The sequence below is a fragment of the Nyctereutes procyonoides genome, unplaced genomic scaffold (assembly GCF_905146905.1).
Source record: "Nyctereutes procyonoides isolate TBG_1078 unplaced genomic scaffold, NYPRO_anot_genome, whole genome shotgun sequence".
Lineage (NCBI taxonomy): Eukaryota > Metazoa > Chordata > Mammalia > Carnivora > Canidae > Nyctereutes > Nyctereutes procyonoides.
Window position 1 is genome coordinate 34,373,652 of NW_026575140.1, and position 25,999 is coordinate 34,399,650.

At 38.0% G+C, this 25,999-nt stretch overlaps 1 protein-coding gene across 2 annotated transcripts in view; it reads right to left on the reverse strand.

Annotated features, from left to right (window-relative positions):
• The window catches only part of NDC1 (NDC1 transmembrane nucleoporin), a 46,563-nt gene that overhangs the window by 20,159 nt on the left and 405 nt on the right, over positions 1-25,999 (reverse strand). The window contains exons 1-13 of one of the 2 annotated variants that reach the window (XM_055306434.1): positions 25,824-25,953; positions 24,608-24,728; positions 21,846-21,947; positions 19,048-19,222; positions 16,645-16,783; positions 13,240-13,348; positions 10,824-10,875; positions 8,134-8,269; positions 7,204-7,296; positions 5,341-5,422; positions 3,147-3,302; positions 684-929; positions 455-570 (exon numbers count right to left, since the gene is read on the reverse strand). In XM_055306434.1, coding sequence (XP_055162409.1) covers positions 455-570; positions 684-929; positions 3,147-3,302; positions 5,341-5,422; positions 7,204-7,296; positions 8,134-8,269; positions 10,824-10,875; positions 13,240-13,348; positions 16,645-16,783; positions 19,048-19,222; positions 21,846-21,947; positions 24,608-24,728; positions 25,824-25,949 — 1,653 coding nt within the window. In that variant the 5' untranslated portion in view covers positions 25,950-25,953. Of the gene's footprint in view, positions 1-454; positions 571-683; positions 930-3,146; positions 3,303-5,340; positions 5,423-7,203; positions 7,297-8,133; positions 8,270-10,823; positions 10,876-13,239; positions 13,349-16,644; positions 16,784-19,047; positions 19,223-21,845; positions 21,948-24,607; positions 24,729-25,823; positions 25,954-25,999 lie in introns of those variants that run through there. The other variant, XM_055306435.1, reaches the window with a different exon arrangement.

A 25,999-nucleotide genomic window follows, 5' to 3' on the forward strand; every position in this document is an offset into this window, starting at 1 on the left:
CCGGGTGGCTCAGCAGTTTAGCGCCGCCTTCAGCCCAGGGTGTGGTCCAGGAGACCGGGGATTGAGTCCCATGTCAGGCTCCCTGCATGGAATGGAGCCTGCTTCTCCCTCTGCCTGTGTCTGTGCCTTTCTCTCTCTGTGTGTCTCTCATGAATAAATAAAATCCTTTAAAAAAAACAAAAAAAACAGTCTGCGCACAGAAAGAACTCAGTTAATATTTCTTAAATGAAAGAATTCACAGCTCAAAGTATCATATTAGGTTAAGTCCCATGAAATTTCAATTTATATATTCAAAACCAGTCAAATACCAGCAATTTCATATGAGTCAATTTAATACAGGAAGCATCAAAAAAAAAAAGTCTTATTTATCACTGATGGCTTATTCATGTGAGATCCTTGATGCGCTCAATGAGAAATGCGCTCAAATATACATCCTATAATTATATCATCCTACCTGTTCACGTTTATTCTGAATCCATGAGCAAATCATACTGGGTTGTCTCGCTGTCTTACCCTCAGCACTAATGGAGGTAGATGGAGTAGGGTTAGAAAATTCAGTCATCTGCTGATCTAAATAAAAAAAACAAAAACAAACAAACAAAAAAAACCAAGATGGTGAAAACTCAGGATATCTGAGTCTCTGCAACTATGACATTTCAAATTTTCGAAAACAGTCCCCTTACCAGAAGCAGAAGTCCACAATCTTGGCCCTCTTCTTACTAGCTGAGAACTCTGAGGGGACCCATAGCAGGTATTTACATCAAAAATTCCAGCCATCCGATTCACCACACTAGAGCCAAACGGGGTTCCGAGGGGACTTGTAACATCAGGTGTAGATAATTTTGAGGAAAACAATGACGTCTTAACTAATGGTGGCACTGGAGGCCGAGTCATCTGGCTAGATTTCGGGGTCTGAAAAGTAGTTTCTTCTGTAAAAGAACATATCCAGCACTGAAGAGGCAACCTGAACAAATTTTACACATCTCAGTTTTTGGTTTAATTCATCTACCCAAGGCTTTGGGCTGTTTCTTTTTAGGTTTACATTCTCCACATCCAGCTTTTACAAGTTCAGAGATCACTTGCATAGCGTTACACATTTTCTCTCGTCAGACTGGTGCAGCCTCTCTTGTCTTCTCCCATCCAGAGAGTATCTTAACCTTCAAGGTCAGTTTCTCTAAATATAAGCTGTGTTGAACAAACCTTTCAATTTATATTCTATTTTCAAATGGCAACAACTTCAATTACTGCACTGGAGTCAGTCCAATGTTACTGCAAGGGCCTACTACAGGTTAGTTACTTTGACTAAATCTACACTGTGAAAATGTACTGATAAAGGGTCCACATTTATCCATTTTCCACAGAATTTTTCCAAGTTAACAAAAGTCACACCATAGATGAGTTTGCCCAGGATCATCTACAAATATGACCTTTAAACACCTTCAAAAATTATCTTACAATCACCAATTTATAAACTGTTGTATAAAAGCTAAGGAATATTTTTCTGGCCACTTCAGTACAAGGCATAAAGACAAATAAGTTACATTAGTATTCTTAATAAAACCACCATAAAAGATCAAACATTTAAAGTGCCAAACTTAAAAAAAAAATAAAGTGCCAAACTTTTATTAATGACTTTTTAAGGTTAGTGACAGCTAGAAATATTTGAAGAATCAATTTAAAAATTAAGATTGAAGTTTTTTAAGTTCTGCAAATTAGAAACAAATTTTGACTAAGTGATGGGATGTGACAACCATTTAAAATAATAATTCCTACTTGGTCAGACCCATGACTCCCTCAATCCAGAGCTACAATGATCTAACATGCTAATGTGATAGAACTGGCCTATTTAAAATCCTCTAAAGGCACCCTCTCCCTATAAAATGCAAACTCCATTATGTACATACAAGGCCTCCCTTCATTATCAATCATCATCCTTCCCATTTGGACTTCATTGTGACAGACTTCCTTTTAGCAGATACATTGTCTTGTCATTATTTGTGTGCCTCCCACCAAAAGGTCACTTCCAAAAGTGTTTTTTCATCTTTGACTCTCTGACTTCCAGCACACTGCTTAATATATAGTAAACAATCAATAAGCATTTGTTGAATAAAATAAATTCTAATTTGAATGCTGAGTACAACTGAAACACTCTAGAATCTTTTAAAACATGACATTCATTGTCTTACCTAAATCATTTTTCATTTGTAATGAAAAATTCTTTGCTTTTGCTCTATGACCCCCACCAAAGTAATGATGCTTGCTGTAACCCATATAGGAATTTTTTTTTTAAATATCAAGATTAATTGCCAACATTTAAAAAGTGGAAAATATCACCCACAATATTTTTAGCTTACTTAACAATGAGGTGCAGAGGTGGGGAGGTGGTATGTATGGCACAGAATACCAGGTCCAAATTCCCAGAAGGGAATTGGATTAGGGCTGAACCTAATCCACAGCTTCCCCTTCAGAGGAAGCCAGGGCTCTCAAGGTTATCACAGTTCTCACCCAGCCAGTTTTGCCCATTTTCATTCAAGGCCTGCCTCTAAAAGGCATGTGGACATTAAGTCCCTTCATTAGTCTAACACATTCCTAGGCCTCTTAAGGAATTTGGTCAAATAACCTGAGTCCCTCCACTCTACGTCATCCCCTCAGCCTCAATCCTTCAAGCATTCTACTAAGCTATCTTAAAACAATGAATGTGATAAACCCCATGGTGAAACTGCTCAGTCATTCCAAGTGCTCTCCTCTGGGCACTGTCCAGCAACTTTATATCTTTGGGATATTGTAACGAGAACAGCACCCAGTACCACCTGAAAAGCTTCACCTGGCCCTGCACTTGAGGAAGCTGACGCCTTCTATCAGATGTGCCAGTTTGTTAGCCTTTCTAATGCTACCCGCAGAGCGGACTTCCCAACTTCATTTCTTCAATCTACAATGATATGCAGGCCTTTTTCTTGGTTCAGTACAATATCCCACTTATTAGATCAATTTTCCCTAAAAATATATCCCTCACACTCATGTATACATATCCTTAGATTAACTACTGTCATCTTTCTTAGTATACATATCCTTAGATTAACTACTGTCATCTTTCTTAGGAAACAAAATGTACAGACACTGTCCTCTCACAGTAATACAGGAATTACCTGGAGAATTCGATTTCTTAGGTTCCACGGAGTAAGAGGACACCAGTCTCCCATTCGTAGCAGCTGCTTCTTGGTAGAGAACCAGTTTCTGAGTCATATCATTTAAAAGGTTCAAACACTCCCTTGAAATGGCTGTCCAATTGTGCGGATGTCCACCTAGGAGATCCAAACACCAGCTTTGAAAATGTACATAGTTACCTTCTCAAAGTGAGGAGAAAACTCAGTAAGAAATGCGATATGACAGAGGTGCTTGGATGGCTCAGTTAGGTGTCTGCTTTTGGCTCAGGTCATGATCCCTGGGTCTTGGGACCAAGCCATGCATCGGGCTCCCTGCTCAGTGGGGAGTCTGCTTTTCCCTCTGCTTCTCCCTCCCCATTGTGGCTCTCCTCCCTCGCCCTTGCTCTCTCTAATAAATAAATAAAATCTTAAAAGAAAAAAGAAATGCTAGATAACACTTTGCATCAGGGCCTACATTCCTTGGCTAAGCTACTATTTATACTCCTGTCATCTAATACACAGCAGGAGTTCAATAAATATTTGGACAAAATAATTTTCCGAAAAGTCTACAAGCAAAAGCTTGCTATTTTACCATAAAAAAAAAAAAACAAAGCAAAACAAAACACGTCTCAAATTGGCTGCTAAAATAAAGCCAAACACTAGAGCATGGGTTGAGTGAAGAAGAGCAGGACTACTTCCTTTGTAACACTGAACAGACTAAAGACTAAGACAATGAGTACAAGCATGTCTAATGACATGTACCCCATGGCCCGCCAGGACCTATAAATTGTTGTATCAGGCCCACTATGTTTCCTTACATGTTCATTTATAATAGCTCCATTTGTTTTTCCTTCTATAGGAATAACACATTATTTGATAACAATTATAGTTTATACTTAGAGAATTTATATTCTTTAACTTAAGCTACTGTGATCCACAATCTTGTAAAAATTCCTTTACTTCTCATTATCTTTTCATTTTCTAAGACCTTTATCTCCTATAGCTGCCATTTAAAAATCAACCAATCAATCATCTCTCTACATTGAGAAAAGCTGAGGAGTCCACTGAAAACTGGTTTCCCCATTCTGAGTGCCATATAATGTTTCTCTCTTCACTTGTAGTATCACTCCTTAAACATCACCCCATTTATAGCTCAAGAGGAATACAACTTAACCAGCAAGCAAACAAAATACTCCATTAGTAGGTCCCAGAATGTTCTATATTGCTATTAACTCAGGACCACTAAGGAATTATGTGATGATCAAGTTAAATTTTAATAATACTCCCTAGAATGTAAGTTCTCTGGCAGAAAACATATCATTCTGTTACAGTTTACCAGAATATCTAGTGAAAATATTTAATGCATAGAGAATTCCTTGATGAACCTGATAGAAAGGACTTGTTAATTTTCCATGGCATCAGCTCCAATCATTTATACATTTACATAACCTAATTTCATTTCCATGTAACATTTAACTATAGTAGCTTTCTTTTATAATGTGGGAACTGGTAAGTATGGCAAAATAATGAAAAGCTGATTACAGAGATGAAAAGCTACCTAGGTTCTCTGTTCTCTACTGGATGAGATGCTTTCCATCCAGGAACAAGTTTAGCACTGGCATAGTTGTAAGAAGGAGTAACAAGTAACAATGGAAAAGTGTTTTGTAGTTGCCAAGAGCATCCTTGGGTCACCATCAAATCTACTAGTTTCACTTTTTTTTTTTTTTAAAGGGAGGCAAAGTAGCATGGCAGAAGGAGGGAGTCAAATGATCAAATTTCTTTTTCCATCTCTGACATTAACTGTATGTAAGTCACTTAATCTCTCTAAGACTTAGGTTCCCCAACTAGGGATTAGATGATCTGATTTTCAAGACTCCTTGTAGCATTAAAACTTTGAGGACTCTTAAACATGCTCTCTAACTCTTCTGCTCTAGAACTGTCAACCTACCTCATAGTTTCTTCAGGTTAAGGGAATGAGGATGCTAAAGAAGATAACATATAAAAGTTTAATAGTATTTTTCTGGAAATACAACATCTAACGACAGCAATGGAAACATTTGTGTAATATTTAAATCAATACTTCATTTAATGGACTCACAGCTATGTGAGGTTTTATTAAACACATCTCTGTAACCAAAAATTTTAAGTGGAACACTTTCTGCACACATACGCCTGTATCTGTTACTTTCAGCAATACCTGGTTGGCTAAGGCTAAAAACTTCTTGTCTTCGTGAAGGAGAATACTGAGAAAGCAACATCAGGTCCTGCAAGGCCAAATACTAAACGGGGGAAAAAATACATATTATTTAATTTTTTTTAACTTCTACATAAAATCTCAGCAATATATAGGTAAGGGGAAATTACTTCAAATTTCTCATAAAGGAAATGCTTTTCAGAACCATAACCTTCATTTCTAGACTCCCAAAACTTTCTTGCCTCTACCCTCGGTAGGCTACCCCAGCCACTGTAGGCTCCAGTTACAAGAAACTATAGAACTCTTCGTGCTATTTCCCACTCTAAAGTGGTAAACTTAAAACATCACTCTTGGAACTTCCCAGGCCTCCCACACACAAACATATACTCACACAGTTCTTAACCACGGCACTTAACATAATTTATTGTAACTGCCTGTTTCCTTGTCTCTTCTGGTTCCACTCACTAAACTGTGAGGCAGGGACAGCACCTTACTTGCTATCACATTCAAAGGCAGTGTCTGGCACAAGGTAGGCACACAACATATACTATACTCTTTTACTGAAAATCTTCATTTTGTTTCCTGGCAAACCCTTTCAAGCCATCATTCAAGACACCATAACTTCTGTGAAACTCTATTATTTTAGTTGCAAGCAGAGAAAGTGGTTCCCACTGCACTTACCACAGTAAATTTTCATTATTTTGTGTATCCTGCTTTCTCCATCAGGCTGTGCTACATCTAATTTGTTATTATGCCTTACACAACTAGCAGTGACTGATACCTACCGAGCAAATACAGACTTGTTCAATAACCAAATGAGTACCTGATATTTTTGTTTATTTAATAAATTAGCAATAATTGATGTTTAAAGGTAATCAGAACCTCAGTGGTTCGTTCTCTTATTAGTTTACAACTTTTCTACAGTGTATTCCGAACTCTGGGTTCCATTTTCTTCAAATTCTTTTTTAAGCACTATAACCTCTTAACAGGATCACACATACTGTAGATATACTTTAAAATTTCAAAATACAATTTAAATCAAAATAAGTTATTCTCACTTAGTTTAACTTATAAACTTACTACAACTTCTTTAAGGCTCTTTTGATCAAAATTGATTTTAGGATCATTATCATTATTCCTATTTAAAGAGAATTCAGGGCAGCCCCAGTGGCTAAGTGGTTTAGCGTCGCCTTCAGCCCAGGGCATGATTCTGGAGACCCAGGATCGAGTCCCACATCGGGCTCCCTGCATGGAGCCTGCTTCTCCCTCTGCCTGTGTCTCTGACTCTCTCTCCGTGTCTCTCATAAATAAAATCTTTTAAAAAAAAAATAAAAATAAATAAAGAGTTCACTGTATGGGTATACCTACCAAGCACTACCTTTGATCCTATCAGTCAACAATATTATAGGAGTAAAAATACAACTTGACTCAATGATTAAAAAACAAAAAACAAAAGAGAAACAGTATTTTGTTTTGCTACCATGAGGAGTTTGTGAAAAGCTAATGCATATGGTTGGTATCATGGTATTTCATGCTTGAAAATATTTTTATATCTATTCTAAATACTGTACAAATTAGATTAGTTTGTACACATATGCTGCCATACATCCCTGTATTTTAGTCACTTGGAATGAAAACTGAAAAAAAGTAAATAGCATTCAATGCAGCATGTAGTTGATTTCTTACAATACTGGTACTAGAATATTCTAGCCCCTCAAAAAATATATCTAAGTACACTAAATATTAAGTCCATTCCAAAATTGAACACCAATAAAAAATAAATTTATTATTAAAAAAATAAGTCCATTCCAAAAGACAAGTTAGAAATGACTGTGTAAAGACATAAAATGCGTAGTTCATAGGTACCTTTATGATGAGGGGAGGATTGCTGTTTAAAACCTTTGGGAGGCATTCATCCGACTCTTCTGAAAATGGTGGCTGAACAGGGAACAGATGAGCCTATCAAATATAATCAAATATAAGGACCATGAAAATGATTATTTTCTTGACTTTATTATATTCAGTAAGTTAACACTAACTGAAATTTATTACAAGAGACAATACAACCAAATTAACATCTTCAGTGTTTTAATAATAGGTTGCACTAAAATTAAATATACCCAAACACACTACTTTCTAAATGTTATTCTCTTAATTTTATTACATCTCTGGCCCCCAATACTAGAAATAAATATTCTGAAGCCAATGAAGGGACACACACCTACAGAGATGGTAAAATAAAACACTCATTTTCTAAGACAAATACCTATATGATAAAGATAATGTAATTCCCATTCATTTAAAATAATTTCAATACAAAATTTAAAACTTTCTCTCAAAGAACAAATATTTGATTGTCTTATATTAAATATTTTAGTAGTAGTTACACCAATAGCACATAAAACTAATTTAAAATCCAGGCATTTAGTATTTGCTAAACAGAGAAATGGAAACCTTCAGAAGAGACTTACACTATGGATAAAGCAGGGTAAGTTCCACTAGCAGTTCATTCAGTTTAGTTTCCAAAAACCAAGAACACTAACACCGTTCCTTACTCTCTCTCTCTCTCTCTCTCACACACACACACACACACACACACACACACACACACACACACACGAAGTAAATTATGGTTACAAATGATACATCCCTAAGGAAGTCTCAGAAAAGAGACCAAAACCCAACTTACTCAAAATGGCTCTGGGCACAATAGCATATTACTCAGTGCTCTGCTTGCTAAAAACAAATCTGTGCACTCCAAAATACAAAAGCATTAACAAAAAACTCAATACTAACCTCTGTGGCAAAGATTTTGAAGAGTATCCATGAGATATACCAAGTCATCAGAAGAAAGACACCACAAAGCCAGACATGGTAGAGTAATGAGAGATTCAAGAGGCCACGCACAGTGTCAAGAGGCCTGTGAAACTGCCTATAAAAGCAGAAATTACTATTTAATCCTATGGGGAAAATACAATCTAAGCATTTAACAGACTTGGGGCCTCACAATGAGAAACAAATAAATCTTATTTCTACATAATAATGGTGATATAGATGCCTTTCCTTTTGCACCCCATAGAATTCTCTAACACCTTTTTTTTTTTTTTTTTTTCATGATAGTCACACACACAGAGAGAGAGAAGCAGAGACACAGGCAGAGGGAGAAGCAGGCTCCATGCACTGGGAGCCCGACGTGGGACTCGATCCCGGGTCTCCAGGATCACGCCCTGGGCCAAAGGCAGGAGCCAAACCGCTGTGCCACCCAGGGATCCCTCTAACACCTTCTTATGTACTATGTAAGGGAGCCTTAAAAGAAGAACAGACCTAAACTTGTGCTCAGTTTCTTGTGTTCCTAATCTTTACTGTCATTTATTATGGAGGAAGAATGAGCCAAACCTATAAGTCAACCCTTAGTTGCTGGGTAAAATTTTAGTACTTTTACTTTGATGCCTAACCCTTCAACAAGACTATCACCTCTCCTAGGCCAGATTTCAGCTTTGTGTTTACACCCTAAAAATAGTTCCACAATAGTTAAGAGCACATAGCATTATCTAAAAATCACAATCTTTACTTTTAAATAATTAAAGAAACTGTTAGAAGACTAAATGAAGGGGCACCTGGGTGGCTCAGTCTGTTGAGTGTCTGACCAGCTCAGGTCATGATCTTGGGGTCCTGGGATCAGCTCCATGGGGCTCTATGTTCAGCAGGGAGTTTCCTTGTTTCTCTTATTCTTACTCTGTCTCTCCCCCATGCGTGCGTGCTCTAATAAATAAAATCTTTTTAAAAAAATTTATTTATTTATTCATGAGAGACAGAGAGAGAGAGACAGAGAGAGAGAGAGAGGCAGAGACACAGGCAAAGGGAGAAGCAGGCTCCATGCAGGGAGCCTGATGTGGGATTCGATCCCGGGACTCCAGGATCACACCCTGGGTCAAAGGCAGGCATCTAAATCGCTGAGCCACCCAGGAATCCCTCAAATAAATAAAAATTAAATAAATAAATAAATAAATAAATAAATAAATAAATAAATAAATAAAGCGAACATTCCTTTACCAAAACCTTGAACAGATTAATTGGCAAAGTCATCATAATCATACAATCACACAACTAGCAATTTTAAAAGCAGGATTAGAACCTCTGGCTCTACCATTTATGAGGGTTGTGATTATGTTAACTGCTTGACCTAACCTGCCTCAATTTTCTTATTCATGTAACAGTGGCCTAATCTCTTTCTACCTCTTATGGCTATTAGAAGATTTAAAACACCTTATATTGGGAGTACCCAGCATAGTGCTTAACATTTCCTGGGAGATGAAGTTATTTTCAGATTTTTTTTTTAATCTTTATTTATCTATGCTTAGTCACACACAGAGAGAGAGAGAGAGAGGCAGAGACATAGGCAGAGGGAGAAGCAGGCTCCACGCACTGGGAGCCCGACGTGGGATTCGATCCCGGGTCTCCAGGATCATACCCTGGGCCAAAGGCAGGCATCAAACCGCTGTGCCACCCAGGGATCCCTTATTTTCAGATTTTAAGTAAATATTTACTGAGGACCTACCATATATATTAAGGATAGTTTATTTAGGCACTGTCACACAAGCAAAATGTATTTCAAGTGAAAGAAAAAAGCACTATGTTAAATTAAAATAAAATACAATTATTTTTCTTTTTCCATTTGACCCAACCTAAGATTCAGACTAACATAATAAATGACCCATGCATTTAGTTTCATTTCTAGCAATTAAGCAGAGGACAAAACTAAATTTTACCTAGAAACTATTAAAAGTTAGAAACTGAAATCCACAACATAGAAACCATAATATCTTAAGCACCCACAAATATCAATATCCTCACTCCCCAAAAATAGTATTAGTTAAATCCACACATGACAAAAAAAATCTCATAATAGCCAAAAATTAAAAGAACAAATACTAACAGAGAAATTTACATTGATTTGCCAAGTAAAGATTAATGCTTTATCATGTGCAAAATACATGGGGAATAACTAGAGCAATACATTTTAGTGATGCCACTCAACTGCCACTTCATGATCTTCAACTGGTCACATGATCTTGTTCAATTGTGGCTTCCTTAGAGGCAAAATGAGAATAATACCATAGCACTGTGCTTGCCTACTACACCATAGCAGAAAATGATTATTAAGGGGAAAAGCAAAAGAGAGGTATGTCCATGCAACTCAAAAGTCCACTTTTCCATAACATAAAGGCTGTATCTAACAAAAAACATTTACTTCTAGGGAGAAGAACTGGGTGACTAGAAAGTGGAGCAAAAGGATTCTTTTTAACTCTATATGCTTTTATATGGCATTGGAATTTTAAATTATGAACTAGACATATTCCAAAAGGAATACAAGTTTTAAAAAATTTAAAGGCTAAATCTAAACAACACATCTGGAAAGTGGCAAACCCCTAAAAAGATGGAAACTAGCAGAGTTTAAAACCCCAGACTTTTCATCTATCACTTACTCATCTATCTGAAGGTCCATCGCAGTGCTAATCCAAGTTTTTGGAATATGGCCTGAGAAGAAAATAGTGACATGCTATAAACATAAGAAGTTAATAAAGCAAATCTTAACCATTCTTTGTATTATGAGGTTGATGTGATGACCAAGTAGACACCAAGACCTCAGCCAGAATGTTAGACTGATTAGGAATAGGCTTAAGGGGCACTTGGGTAGCTCCGTCAGTTAAGCAACCAATACTTCATCTTAGCTCAGGTCATGATCTCAGCTCAGGGTTGTGAGATCAAGCCCCATATTGGGCCCTGAACTCAGTGGGGAGTCTGCTTGAGATTCTTTCTCTGTCTCCCTCTGCCCCTCACTGCCCCCTACCACCACAGCTCTCTCTAAAGTAAATAAATAAATCTTAAAAAAAAGGGGGGGGGGAATAGGCAGGAAAAGAGAATAATTTCTAAATACAAGAAGTCTTTGTTCTGCGCAGGTCAGATTATGTACTTTTTTCAGTCATATTTGAATGGTGGTTTAGTTAAATCATACCAGTCTCCCAACAACACAATTCAAATTTCAGTTACCATGGTATATTTACTGTGAGCAACTGAATATACTACTTCTAGCTTTTCAGTACACAAATCAGTATGTAGATAACACACACACACACCACATTTTGTAACTAATCATATCCCTTGTTCCTAAGTCTGTTGGTAACTGGTTATGGACATCTGTTACTCAGTTCAGGCACAGACAGCAAAACATATAATTGTGTTGCCTCCTTGTCTCCCATGAAGAGCCCACACATTTTACAAAAATGAATAACTAAAAGATGAAACTGGCCAAAAAGACCAAAGTGCAACAAAGAAAGGAAAAGTGGTAATACTTGAAATCTGAATGGAACATAAACGCGGTTATAGAAGAAATAGCTGACCACGGAAATGTTGACAGGGCTGCTATGTCAGCCCAAATGTACAACTGTAGGGGAACATCTAGGCTCACGGTGGTAGGTTAAAAAAACAACAATAAAGTGTTAACATTAGAAATGACAATAATAAGAGCTAAATAGAAAAACAGGTTATATAAACTACAAGTGAGTAAACAACAGAATGGCCTATACTTAGTGAGAACAATTCTGTAAAATTATTCCATAGATTTTTTTTTAAAAGTAGGATCAGAAAGTTAAAGAGGTATTCCCTGCTTTTCGAAAGTTCATGTTGTCACTTCACTTTTGTGAAAGGCAAATGCTAGTACCTGTTTTCACTAAATGAAGAAATCCAAATTTATGAATAATGCACAAAAGCAAAAACAGCATTCAGCATTTGTTTTGCACCAAGCCAGAGCTGTTAGGGTACAAAAGCAGGGCACCCTGAACAGTGAGAGTGGGGCAGCTAAGCCTCTAACCTGGGAAAGACATTCAACATCTCAGCATTAAGCCTCCATAGCTTTGAACTGTGTCCATGAGCATCTATGCTTTATCTCAATTTGTTTTGTGCATCTGTTAGCAAGATGTGTCCTAAGGTATCAGAAAAACCCAAGAGAGTATATTTTGCAGGTGTGGGGAAGTTCAAAAGTCTTTTCATTTAAAATAGTAACACTAATTGCTTCTTCATTTTGTGCCATTTTGGCTTACAAAAGGTTTCATAGGAATGCTCTACTTTCAGATAATGGGGGAAATCTGCAGTCTGAAAACAGTATTTTAGAATGTTGAATTTTGTTTGTATTATTGTGTTGCTACTGAGATTAATGTTTTCCATTCAACTTGAGCTGCTCCTCATATTAAATAAGCTGTATTTTTGTGCTTAAAATTCATGTTAATAAATTCTGTAAAGTTCCCTCAGTAACAGGATATTTCTAGTATATTAGTACCAAGTTACAAAAAGTTATAAAAACGAGAGTGTTATTATAGAGTACTGACCAAACAACATACAATATTTTCCTTTTAAAAAATGAACATTTTCTTATTGTGGTAAAAATCACGTAACAAAATTTACCATCTTAACCATTAAGCATACATATAGTATATGTACTTGTGCAACAGATATCCCAAACTTTTTCATCTTACAAACTGAAACTCACTATCCACTAAGCAACAACTCCTCTTTTCCCTCCCCACAGAGTCCTGGCAATCATAATTCTACTTTCTGGCTTATTTCACTTAGTATGATGTCCTCAGGTTTATCCATGTTGTAATATGTGACAGGATTTCCTTCTTTTTTTCAAAGTTTGAATAATACTCTATTGTATGCATATACCACATTTTTAAAAACATTTTCCCTTACCTAATACCCTTTGACAACCTAAACAATGAATTAGTTGGACTAATCACATACCTACAATTAAGAAACATACAATCAAGAATGACTTTGCAACTGACATTTTCTGAGCTATGAGCTAATACATACACTGTTTTAAAAAGCAGAAGAAATGCTTACCAAGAAAATAATAAACAATGCAGAAATTTCTAATCAGGAACAGTGATTCCACACAACTATGCTTAACTAACAAGAGCAGAGATCTCCTGAAACGTAAGAACTTGTATTGCTATGAAAAAAAAGAAAAACAGAATCAAATGGCATATCCAAGTAGAGGTTCTATTTCATTCTAAAGCAAGCACATAACTAAAACAGTCCACATATTAAAAAAAAAAAAACATAATTGTTGCATAAAAAGACAAAGTTTACTCCAGAGGTAAAAAATCAGTAACTTCTGATGACAAAAATATTTAATATTTACATTATACAGCATCTCATTGATATGAGAGCAGAAATGACAAAATTAACAGTACTGATCTATACTTATACTAAGGACTATGGAGACAGAGTAAGTACAAAAAACATGACAATCAGAACAGTAGCAGCTAACGTTCTTTGGCTGTTTAGCATGTCTCAGGTACCATTATTTTACACACAACCCGATAAAGAAGGTTCCATTATTATCCTAATCTTACTAATGAGAAAACCAAGGCACAACTGAACCAACTTACCAGCTAGCAAAAGGAAAATCCAAATTTTAATCCAGGCAGGCCAGTTTCAGAGACTGCAACCTTAAATATAATGTACACACTGCCTCTATAACTAAATGGTTTTAAATGCTACCTGCAAGAAAATAGGCAGCAGAAGAAGACACCAGATTGAGTCAGGAGACCTGAGTTTTAGTGCTTCTCTCTGAGCAGCACTAAGCAAGTCATGTCTCCAATCTGTGTGATAAGAAGGCTGACCCAGCTAAACAGTGCGTTAATGAGTACCTTCAATTCTAACAATCTATGAGAGAAATACCAATCAAAGAAAAAACGTGAAATGCTTTCTCCTGAAAAAATTACACTTCTTGTGAAATAGCTTGCCAAGTTTTGTCTTGATGTTCATCCACTTCTTTGTCCTTTACTCCACACTAATATTCTGCTTTTCCCTGTCAAACTATCATTAAGAATTTGATCAGGACAATAGAACTGGTTTCAGTACTGTAGACTAGTTTAAAGAAAACTAGTAGGCTAATAGTAAATTGGTTAGAATTAGATTTTTAAAAAGATAAAATTTTTCATAGTTACATGAAAACAATAGTTACTGAATAATATGAACAATATAAAACTATGGAAGTTCCACCCCACAAAATATATAATGTTACAGATATTATATATGTAAATATAAAGGATTTAGCAGAATATACACCAAACTGGCCACAATTATCTCTGAGGCAAAGACTGGGATTGGCAACAGAATGGCCAAAGGGAATTTTCATTTTATTTATACTATTTAAATATTTTTGAATCGAAATGTTACTACTATACTCTTAAGAAGTAACCTGACAGGCAGCACCAAAAATAATGATGACAAAAAAATAATAATAATGCTAATAATAATAATAAGCATATATATAAGGGTAATATTTATGTATAATATATATTATAGTATAACAATAAAAATAGCAGAGAAAAATAATAAAAGTAGTAGTTTTTTTTTAAGGTCTAACATTCTCTAGTCAGCTGGGCCAGTTAAAGAAAAAAAGTAAATGGCTACTGCGATTTATTATTTTATGGAGGTTCAGATGAAGAAATGGGCCTGATCTTATATCAAGCCTGCAATTTCCTGACAATCCTGCTTTCCTTAGCAACTTAAAGCACATAAGGGAAGGTCATACAACATGCACCAGGCTCTTAGGGCTAATCAAAGAAAGCTAAAGTGAGGTGTCCCCCCTCAATCTTCTAAGGAGGCAAATCTACCCAACTGGCCAAACATAGCTACAAACGTGATAGATGAGAAACTGTGATCCTGAGCACAAAAATTCATCATTTCAACTGCTCTTGCCACAATCCTTACCTCCCTCACTCCCTGAATCCCAATGAAACCCCTATTCCAACCATCCTCAGTTGGGAAAAGAACAAATACCACTGGGCAGACGAAAGACCACTATACATTCATGGTTACAAGAGATGACCCCGAAATACATTTTGGCCAACTACTGAATGGCCAAATGTTAAAAGTCAACCTTCTGCAAAAGCTGAACCTGGAGCCAAAGCTAAATATTACTATCAGAGAAGAAACTTCTGGGATAGGAGAATAAATCTAAATTTTAATCAAAAGAAATAAAAAATTTAGTAGTCAAATTTTATAAATATGACATGACATGGTAGAAATAATTTATCAGTACCATCAATTATTAGGCTGTTCCTACATTTACTCTACTGTGTATCTGTGATGTTAAACAAATGGTCACTTTCAACTGAGGTCCAGGGAGGAGCAAGATTATTTTGGAGTATCTCCTTTTTTTCTAACACTTTTCTTCTCTATAGTCTTATATTTGGATCAAATATGATTTAACATGGATAGTTCTGTATAGAATTTCGGGTTTTTTCCTCTGTGAAATTTTAAGGTGGCAAAGCTGACACTCTGCTTTCAATTCATTTTCTCAAACTGTGAAGAATTTCTAATTGGGACTCTTTTTTCATACAGTCAGTCTACAGGGAGGTAAGGGCCAGCTCCTTTTCTGTGAACACTATCTCCATGCAGTATGTGTATTTTCATAGAGGCAAGAGGCATGTAGCAACTTCACTTAAACCAGGAGAAGCCTAATATACACACTCTCATACTCTCATAACACATGTGTTTACACATCGCTCCCTTCCCACCAGACTGGGTCCTAATGGGAAGGGACTGGTTCTAATAGTTTTGCTCCAAAGACCAGTCCTCAGCCTACCACAGCACAGGAATAAAGTGATTAAGAACACAGGAAGAGTGGGGAACAGCCTGGAAAGAACCTTGATGCCATAGGAGAAATCTGAACTGATCTTTCTCTCTCCTGTCTTAGGAGGTGATTCTAGTTGTAGAGAAGGCTCCTGCCAGATTAGATTCTTAAAAACCTAACTGAAAGATAGCTCAAACTGTCCCACTCAAACCAGTCAAAATTGTTTTACTTAATACACATCATGCCTTGTTCTAGAAAAGACTTGAGACAGTAATTGACATTCTATACTTACTTGCACATCCTCAAGCCCATGAGTTCTTAGGTTCAAAAAGAAGCTGGCAACTGCATGAATGTCATCATCATCCTCCCCTAGCCCTGCTAGGTCACAGCAACTGCCACTACCTAGCAGGGAGGGAAAGAGTGGGGCAAAGCAGTATTCTCAGAGTGGCAGTGGGAAGGGCAGTGACGGCTATCACATACATGATAAAATCTCATGAAGAAAAATCTGTCCTCTCCAAATGGCATTTTGATGATCTCAGTCCTAAGTTTTACTACCAAATCTTGAATTAATCAGATGAGGCCAGTTATATGTACATACATCAAGGCAATTTTAACTCTGCCAAATTCTGACACAAGGTAACACTCAAATGCTATCTTACCTGTATGATAGGAAATGGCAGATAGTTCATGTTGTTAATAAAATACAGGAGACTATAGCTGTAGCCCATAAATGCTCCAGCCAGCAGGGAAAAAAGGTGATACTCATTTAAGCAGGTCTGTGTAGCAGGGCTATTTAAACTGGAGAGAAAAAATTAGATTATTAATTCAATAGTCAGGGACACATATCACAGTTTTAAACTCAAACACTGACTTATCCATTTAAGAAATGCCCCAAATGCAGGGCACCTGAGTGGCTCAGTGGCTGAGCATCTGCCTTTTGCTCAGTTATGATTCCAGGGTCCTCAGATCAAGTGTCGCATCAGGCTCCCTGCTCAGTGGGGAGTCTGCTTCTCCCTCTGCCTATGTCTCTGCCTTTCTTTCTGTGTCTCTCACGAATAAATAAATAAAATCTTAAAAGAAAAGAAGTGCCCCAAGTTCTAACAAAATGATTCATTTCAGGTTCAGTGTGGGCACAAGACTAACAAAACTCTTTCCCTGATGCATGAGAATTTGACCTCTTTAATGGTTAACTCCTTAGGTCTCCCTCTGGAAATCTGGCAAGAGTAAGAATGTCCCCTGTGATAGTAAACAATGTTGCTCACAAGTGGATATACTGCATCTGGACTGAGAGAACTAGAACTGAATGTATGGACCTCTATGCCATAACTCTATGCTTCTGTCTGTGTTGTCTAACTGGGCAATCCTTCATGCTGACCCTTTTCACTAAAGAAAATTTATCACATTAGGAAAAAAAAACTGCCTTACGTTATACTAACTAGGCGACAAAAGGAAATTAAATATTCAGTAGTACAGGGGTGCCTGGGTGGCTCAGTTGGTTAAGTATCTGCCTTTGGCATCAGATCATGATCCCAGGGTCCTGGGATAGATCCCTTGGCAGTGGTGGGCCCCCTGCTCAGTGGGGACCCTGCTTCTGTCTCTGCCCCTCCCCCACAACCTGTGCTCTTGCTCTCAAATAAAATCTAAAAAAAAGAAAGAAAATTAAACAGGGAACTTAAGATTACTACCGTAATCTTTTTTGATTTTTAAAGTCAGAATATCAAACTGAAATTCTTATCAATGTCATGTGTTCAAGAACTATATCAGTTTAGGAGAGTTTGGGTGGCTCGGCTCAGGTCATGATCTCAGGGTCGTGAGATCAAGACCCATTTGGCTCTGTGCTGGGCATGAAGCCTGCTTAAGATTCTCTCTCTCCTTCTCCCTCTGTCCCCTGCCCCCACGTGCACTCTCTCCCAAAGACAGTTTTAAAATTATATCAGTTTTATTTTATTTTTTTTTAAAACAGATTTTTTTTTAAATTTTTATTTATGATAGTCACAGAGAGAGAGAGAGAGAGGCGCAGAGACATAGGCAGAGGGAGAAGCAGGCTCCACGCACCGGGAGCCCGATGTGGGATTCGATCCCGGGTCTCCAGGATCGGCCCTGGGCCAAAGGCAGGCGCCAAACCGCTGCGCCACCCAGGGATCCCTATATCAGTTTTAAAATTATAAAAGTACTCTACTAAAGAACCTGGTTGTAATTATTTTAAAGTTTTTTCTTCATTCTTCCCATACAGTACTTCCTTAAACTCCAACCTAAATGCCACCTCCTCCAAGAAGCCAGGGATCTTTCCTTTCTGAACTCCCACAGGTTTTACATGCACAGCTCACTTTCTTATTACATCTCATTTCATGTTAAAGTTCTGATTTCTCTCCTATCACATCCCTTTGTGCCCATGTTTTAATTCCCCTACTGTTCTTAACTCTCAAGGACCTTATAGTCTATGCATGAATCACTCTCATAAATCCAAAAGCACCTAGCACACCATCTTGCACAGACAATGGTTTAAAAAAAAAAAAAAACTGCTGGGATGCCTGGGTGGCTCAGCAGTTGAGCACCTGCCTTCACTCAGGGTGTGATCCCGTGGTCCCGGCATCAAGTCCCATATCGGGCTCCCTGCATGGAGCTTGCTTCTCCCTCTGCCTGTGTCTCTGCCCCTCTCTCTGTATCTCTCATGAATAAATAAATAAAAATCTTAAAAAAAAAACAAAACTGTTGAGGGGCCCCTGGGTGGCTCAGTCAGTTAAGCATCTGCCTTCAGCTCAGGCCGTGGGATCCCAGAGCCCTGGCATCAAGCCCCATTTCAAGCTCCCTGCTCAATGAGGAGCCTGTTTCTCCCTCTTCCCCCTGCTAATCCTCTCTCTTTCTCAAATAAATAAAATCTTAAAAAAAAAAAAAATGTTGAATTCAACAAACATAAATATCAAAAACATTTGATGATATGTATAAAAGCACCTCCCAGAAGTCTAGAAAACAAAGAATGTCCATAAACTATTTACCTACGCAGGTCACCTTTGGCTTAGTAAATAAACAAGGTTCCATAGAAAAAATATATTTAGTATTACCTCTCAGTACCAGTGCAGGGAACCACAAGAAAACTGTATTGACCCCTGGTTATCACTGCAGCACACCAAGCTACCAGCATTCCCATTGCAGCATGGACGAATGAGTGCATGAGCTGCTGAGGGTGAATGATCTTCCCTATCAGTGCCAGTCTGGAGCAGGGAATGGAAGGCACAACTGTAAACAAAGCACATCACCATGGCTTTAGGCTTTATGCTCTGCAGTGTATGTAGTCAAAGGACCTGAACTATTATACCCTCTTATACTCACACAAATATTCCAAAGGAAAGAAAGAAACAGAGTTAACGTATAGAAAAATTCTAAGTTGAAAATTTGAAGTTAAAAGATTTTGGGAAGACTGAATACAGAGATGCACACAAAAAAGAAAAACCAAAGACTCTGAGAGATGAAACCTAAGGACAGCACGATTAACATTTTTCATTTCTTTTTCATTAAAATTTCTCAATAGCTGTGCCTACCCTGCCATTCTCAATAGTGTCTACCCTGCCATTCTCTTAAGTGCAAGAATAATAATCATTTTTTTAAATAGTGCTTGTTCTCTGACAAGTTATCTTTACTCCTGCGTTTGAACTTGCCAATATATAGCCCAAATGTGAAAAATAAACCGCAAACTAGGTAAAGAATGACAATATTGAATACTAAAATAAATGTTTGTATAGCAATTTCTAATACCTCTCTGATAATCAAAAATAAGTTTTCTGGAAGTGTGCTGGGGTAGGCAAGTGTGAGGAGGAGAGACGCTGACTTTTGAAAACAGCTACTAGAGGGTTTCCCGACCTATAACATTCTTTTAATATACTCCAAGTAAAGAGATTATAGAGAGAGAGAAAATTCGTGTGAAGGGAGAAAGCTTAGGTGCTCTATACTTTGAGAGGGAGGCTTCTATCACCTCTCCCTCCTTGTAAGAAATGCCCATGAGACCTACTGAGCGTGTAACTGACTACTAATGCTCTAAACATACCAAAGCTTCTCATGTGTCTAAGTCTTTTTATGTGCTATACCTTTTCCCTAGATCATCTTCCTTCTCTAATTAATACAATTCATCCTTTAAGCACCACCTCATCCAGGAAGTTTACCATGCTGGGTAAATTGTGCTCCTATATATTCCCATACTATCCAGTGTATTGTTATTGAATATGCCTGATGTTTACTCTCTGTCTCCCCATTAACTGTGATCCTCTTGGGATAACTGGGACCATAACACTTATTTCTTATCCCCACACAATGTATGGCACACAAAATGCTTGTTGAAGCAATAAGCCAAAGTAACTAATCAGGCTTTAAGAATGACAAGATGGAAAGCCCTAGGGCAGCATCTACACCATGTGGGAACATGTAAAAGAATATGTGCTCTAAGCCAAGGAGATCGGTATATGGTTTGAACTGAAAAAGAAATCCAGCACTAGGAGTAAGGGATTAGAAAAGCAAAAGAAAAGGGAATGTGAATGGATAAAGAAGATGTGGTATATATACACAATGAAATATTACTCAGCCATTAGAAACAATGAATATCCACCATTTGCTTTGACGTGGTTGGAACTGGAGGGTATTATGCTGAATGAAGTAAGTCAATCAGAGAAGGAAAATCATTATACGGTTTCATTCATACGGGGAATATAAAAAATAGTGAAAAGGATTATAGGGGAAAGGAGAGAAAATTAGCGAGAAAAATTAGAGAGGGTGACAAAACATGAGAGACTCCTAACTCGGGGAAACGAACAAGGGGCAGTGGAAGGGGAGGTGGGTGGGGGGATGGGGTGACTGGGGGATAGGCACTGAGGGGGGCACTTGACAGGATGAGCACTGGATGTTATACTATATGTTGGCAAACTGAGCTCCGATTAAAAAATATACAAAAAAAAAAAAAAAAAAAAGAAAGAAAGAAAAAAGAAAAGCGTATGTGTTGTAACATCCAGAGCAGGATCTGAAATTGTATACCATCTCTAAGAAGTAACTACTGAAGAGCTAAAAAGAGGAATGATGCTATAATCAAAAAGGAAGTGTCAGAAAAAGCTTACTGTACCAGAAGGACAGATGCAGGAATCAGAAAAGGCACAAAAAGTAAAAAGAGAAACTGAGAAAATAAAAAGCTCTACAATCTAGCAGGTGATTCTCCCAAGGCAAAACATAGTTGTTTTTTTTTTCTTTTAACTATAGAACTATAGACTTTTATATTTGAAAACGACCTTAGAAATCATCTGGTCCTGATCTCCTACCCTATAAAGGAGTTATTTTTATAATACATCTGCTGAGTCACAGCCTTAACAGCAGCTGTGAACTATTAAAAGGTCTAAATTTTTTTATTGTGGTAAAACACACATAAGTTTGCCATGTTAACCATTTTTTCCCCATTTTAACCATTTTTAGGCATATAGTTTTGTGGCATAAGTACATTCACACTGTGTGCAACCATCACCACCATGCACCTCAAGACTTCCCCATCACCCCAACTGAAACTCTGTGCCCATCAAACAACAGCTCCCCAGTCCCTCCTCCCCCAGCCCATGGCAACCACCATTCTACTTTCTGTCTTTATGCATTTGACGACTCTAAAACCTATCTAAGTAGAATCAGACAATATTTGTCCTAAGAGCTCTAAATATTCTTTTTAGACAGAGAAACTAACATTCAAATAAATTTTTAGTTCAAACATTCAAAGCAGATGATTCTGTAATCACATTTTAAATTGCACAAAACACCCACATACAAAATGCATTGAGTCTGCCATTAAGAATATATATTCACATATTTTTAAGATGATTAACATTTGAAAACTCACCTGCATAGAACTCCACATTAAAAATACTTATTATTACTACTACCACTGACAGCAGCAGGAGGTAGAAGATTACATAGGAACTATATAGATCATTGAAAGAATCTAAAAAACAAGAGAGATGAATTAGTAAGTTCATTCACTCATGTAGTTATGATCAGTAAATGGTAATAGAAAAAGGGTTTAAGAAAAAAAAAAGAAAAAGGGTTTGAACCACAACTGTAACTTTCATTTTATTTTTTATTTTTATTTTATTTATTTTATTTTTTGTAACTTTCATTTTAAAAGCCATCTTTTCTTCAAGACTTTACTCATACACTGTGACAGGTCCTACAGGACATCAACTCAAGAACTACAGTGTGATTATTTGGACCAAACTCTGGGTCCTTTAAAATTACAACAGAACTTCTTTTAGATGACCCAGATGTTAACATCAGACAAAATACTACCATATGCAAATGTCTTTCCTCATGTGAAACAGAGAAGTACCGCATTTAGTAAAATATCAGCAAGGCCTCTTTTTTACAATATAAATAGTATTTTTCAGCTCTCTTCTTAACAAATGCAATTAGCTCCTACAGCTAAAAGAGTAACATTTCTGGAAATAGCATAAGCCATAAATCACTTAAATGCTGAATTAAAAAAACAAAAAATCATGATAATCCTTATAAAATACTAACATATTCACATTTTACAGTAGTTCAACAATATTCCACTTCAAAAATCTGGCCCAGTTTAAAATACACATACATGTTATGCCTAAAAACATAAATAAGAGAAATAAAAACAACAAGGAAATACATTTTACTGAATAGACTAAAACTTAATAATGAAACCAATAATTTTTAAGAGTATCATTTACTGGCCAAAATTAATAAAGAATATTTATTAAGGATTCACAATTAAACCCCAACATTATACTGAACTAAAAGAATGAAAGAAATGATTCATGAGACAGGAAATAAGAATACAATTTATCTCAAAAGACTTTGTGAAGCAAAAGTTGAAGGAGATGAGTAACATTTGATGAGAAAAATGGCATAAATCAAATCCCATCTGGAGAGAAAGTATTATTAGGATTAAAAAACCCTGACCCACAAAATGGCAGAAAGTTTTTTCTTAAATGCCAATTCTGAACAATTGGTAATGGTTTTAGATTTCAGTACTGAATATTCCAAGGTTGTGACCAGACCACCAAGATCAATGAGAGATCCAGGCTTAGGGAAGGTGGTTACAGAAACACCTGCCATCCCCCTGCTGGCTTATGGCTTAATTTTATCTGCCTTGTAGGACCTACCGTAAGAAGTGATTGAGATGTTTCAATGAGAAACTTAGCGGGGCTCTAATTCTTTAGCAACAATATCTCCGAAGGTCACAAGGCAAAGCTGCTAACTCCTTAAAAATTAGCACTTTCTTCTGAAATTTAAATTAACAACACACTTTCCACTTCCGAAAGCAAAAGAAATTTGTTTATTGTAGTGGAAAGGAAAATTAAAAGAATTTCAAGTATTTGTGATTCTTAGCCTTAGGCAAAACTTCAAAAGCTCAAAACCTACTCTGGCAACACTTCTTTCTAATGCTAGTGTGGCACAGAGGAAAAACACTGGCTTTAAAGTCACAGACCAATGTTCAAATCCTGGTTCAGTTACTCCTCCTGGACTGTGTGTCTCTGCAGACTTCTATAACCTGAGTCTCAGCCTCCTCATTTATAAGGCGGGGATAATACCCTTTTATTATAGAAGGGTTGTAAGAAGGATAACAATATGCTTAAGATGCTTAGTACAGTACGTGGCACACAGTACATGGCAATAATTGGAGGATTATTATTAATTAACATGATCATAGCTTAATTTAGTAATTTTGTCTCCACGGATTTTAAGAAACATTTAGTCTGTACCAATCTTTTCCTCACATCAGTCTTTGTCTTTTCCTCTATGTTTTTTAGTCTTTAGCTCCTTTCTCCTTTTCTCTCATTTTTTTTTTATTAACCACAATATAGAAATGAAGTAGGCTTAATTTTAGACAGGTTTTTTAAGGATATAAACTCCAAGTTTTAAAATAGATAAAAGTGGGTAGCCCCGGTGGTCCAGCAGTTTGGCGCCGCCTTTGGCCCAGGGTGTGATCCTTGAGACCTGGGATGGAGTCTCACGTCAGGCTCCCTGCATGAAGCCTGCTTCCCTCCTTCTGCCTGTGTCTCTGCCTCTCTCTCTGTCATGAATAAATAAATAAAGTCTAAAATAAAATAAAATAAAAATGATAAAGGGAACAGTTCTGGTCCTTAAAAAGAAAATGTCAAAAAGACAAACACAAAAATTAAGTTTTTATTTATGAGGTCTTCTAATCTTTTTTGTTCAAGTGATCTCTGACAGTTTATTCTTATAATTATATAGTGAAAAGGTGATTTATGAAGGGAATGCCTTAAGATCACCTCACGGTGCATGTTTTGCTGTGTCAATCAACAGAGGCAGTGAATAAAACAAAAACAAACTGAAACATGATGCAACTTTTATGTTGAGAAGCAGGTCCCGTAGGGATGCCTGGGTGGCTGGGTGGTTGGGCACCTGCCTTCAGCTTAGGTCGTGATCCCGGGATCTGAGATCGAGTCCTGCATCAGGCTCCCTGCATGGAGCCTACTTCTCCCTCTGCCTGTGTCTCTGCCTCTCTCTGTCTGTGACTATCATGAATAAATAAAGAAATCTTTTTAAAAAAAGAGAGAGAGAAGCAGTTCCTGTAAATCTGATTTCCCCAAACTGAGTATCACTTACCAGACAGCCACTGAATAGGATGAAATAAATCAATGCTGCTGAAGATTATAAATACTGTGGTGCAGATGGGTAGAAGCAGCACTGACCAGACAATACTTGCAACTATCCTCCAGCCCAAAACCTATAATTAAACAAACAAAATCCCTCAACCATAAAGTCAAACTACTTTAGTTATTTCAGTTATGCAAATCCTATCTTTTCATATGGGCTGTTAATCACTAGTATTTACGCCAGATCGTAGCACACGCAGCTATATATAAACCGCAATGTTTACTCCTATCAGTAACACGGCAAACAACTACCGAATCTCATCCTACCAATGAACTGATGCATGTAGTCCAGAGTCAGACGCCCCATTAAATATCCCACTTTGGGGCAGCCCCGGTGGCTCAGCGGTGGCTCAGCGGTTTAGCGTCTCCCTTCAGCCCAGGGCGTGACCCTAGAGACCCAGGATAGAGTCCCGCGCCGGGCTCCCTGCATGGAGCCTGCTTCTCCCTCTGCCTGTGTCTCTGCCTCCTCTCTCTCTCTCTCTCTCTCTCTCATGAATAAATAAATAAATAAAATCTTAAAAAAATATATCCCACTTTGCGGGAGGAGAATGCTCGTCTTAGTTGTACCACCGTATTCGACAGCATCTCCACGCTTGCCTCTTTAGGCGTGACCGAGACGTCAATACGCGGGAGCTGTACACACTTTTCGGGGAAGGTGCGTACACCGTCCTCGCGTTCGGAGTCATCAGCTGCGGCAGGTACTAGGCGGTCCCTGCCCTGTATTCGCGCCCTGTAATCATCAGCGTCGGGCCCTTAGGAGACGCGAGACGCACCGCGGAGTAAGCGGATACAAGAAGAGATACTTGGCGGCTTTGAAGCGTGGACGGGACACGGGACTGGCGGATTCTGGAAGGCGAAACGCTCTTGCGTTTGCGAGGTGCTTACGATGAAGGTGGACCAGTGGGGACGGGGACAAGGCCCGCACGGCCATCAGGAGGCAGCCGACCACGGCGGCCCCAAGACCGTTCAGGGAGGTGGGAAAGGGGGGAAAAAAAAAAAGAAAAAAGAAAAGAACGCCCGTCCTGTTTCCCGAAGTCCATCTACAGGACCTCAGGGACTGGTAAACAGGCAAGGCAGAAAGCCCCCCGAGATGTCAGCGCGGCCACGGCCTCCGCTGGGCCACACCGCCTTCTTCCCGATTCTGGACATCCTCTCCCGCTTCTTACCGGGCACACGCCCCCTGCACGAAACGGCATCCCCGTCCCTCCGAGCGGCCTCCACTGCCGAGGCCCCGGGCCGCCCTCCCGCCCCCAGAGTCCACCCGGGACGCCCCCGCACGTGGCCGCCAGCATCCCGGCGGGCGCCCCCTCCCCACGCGCTCCCCACGCCGCCCGGGAGCCGG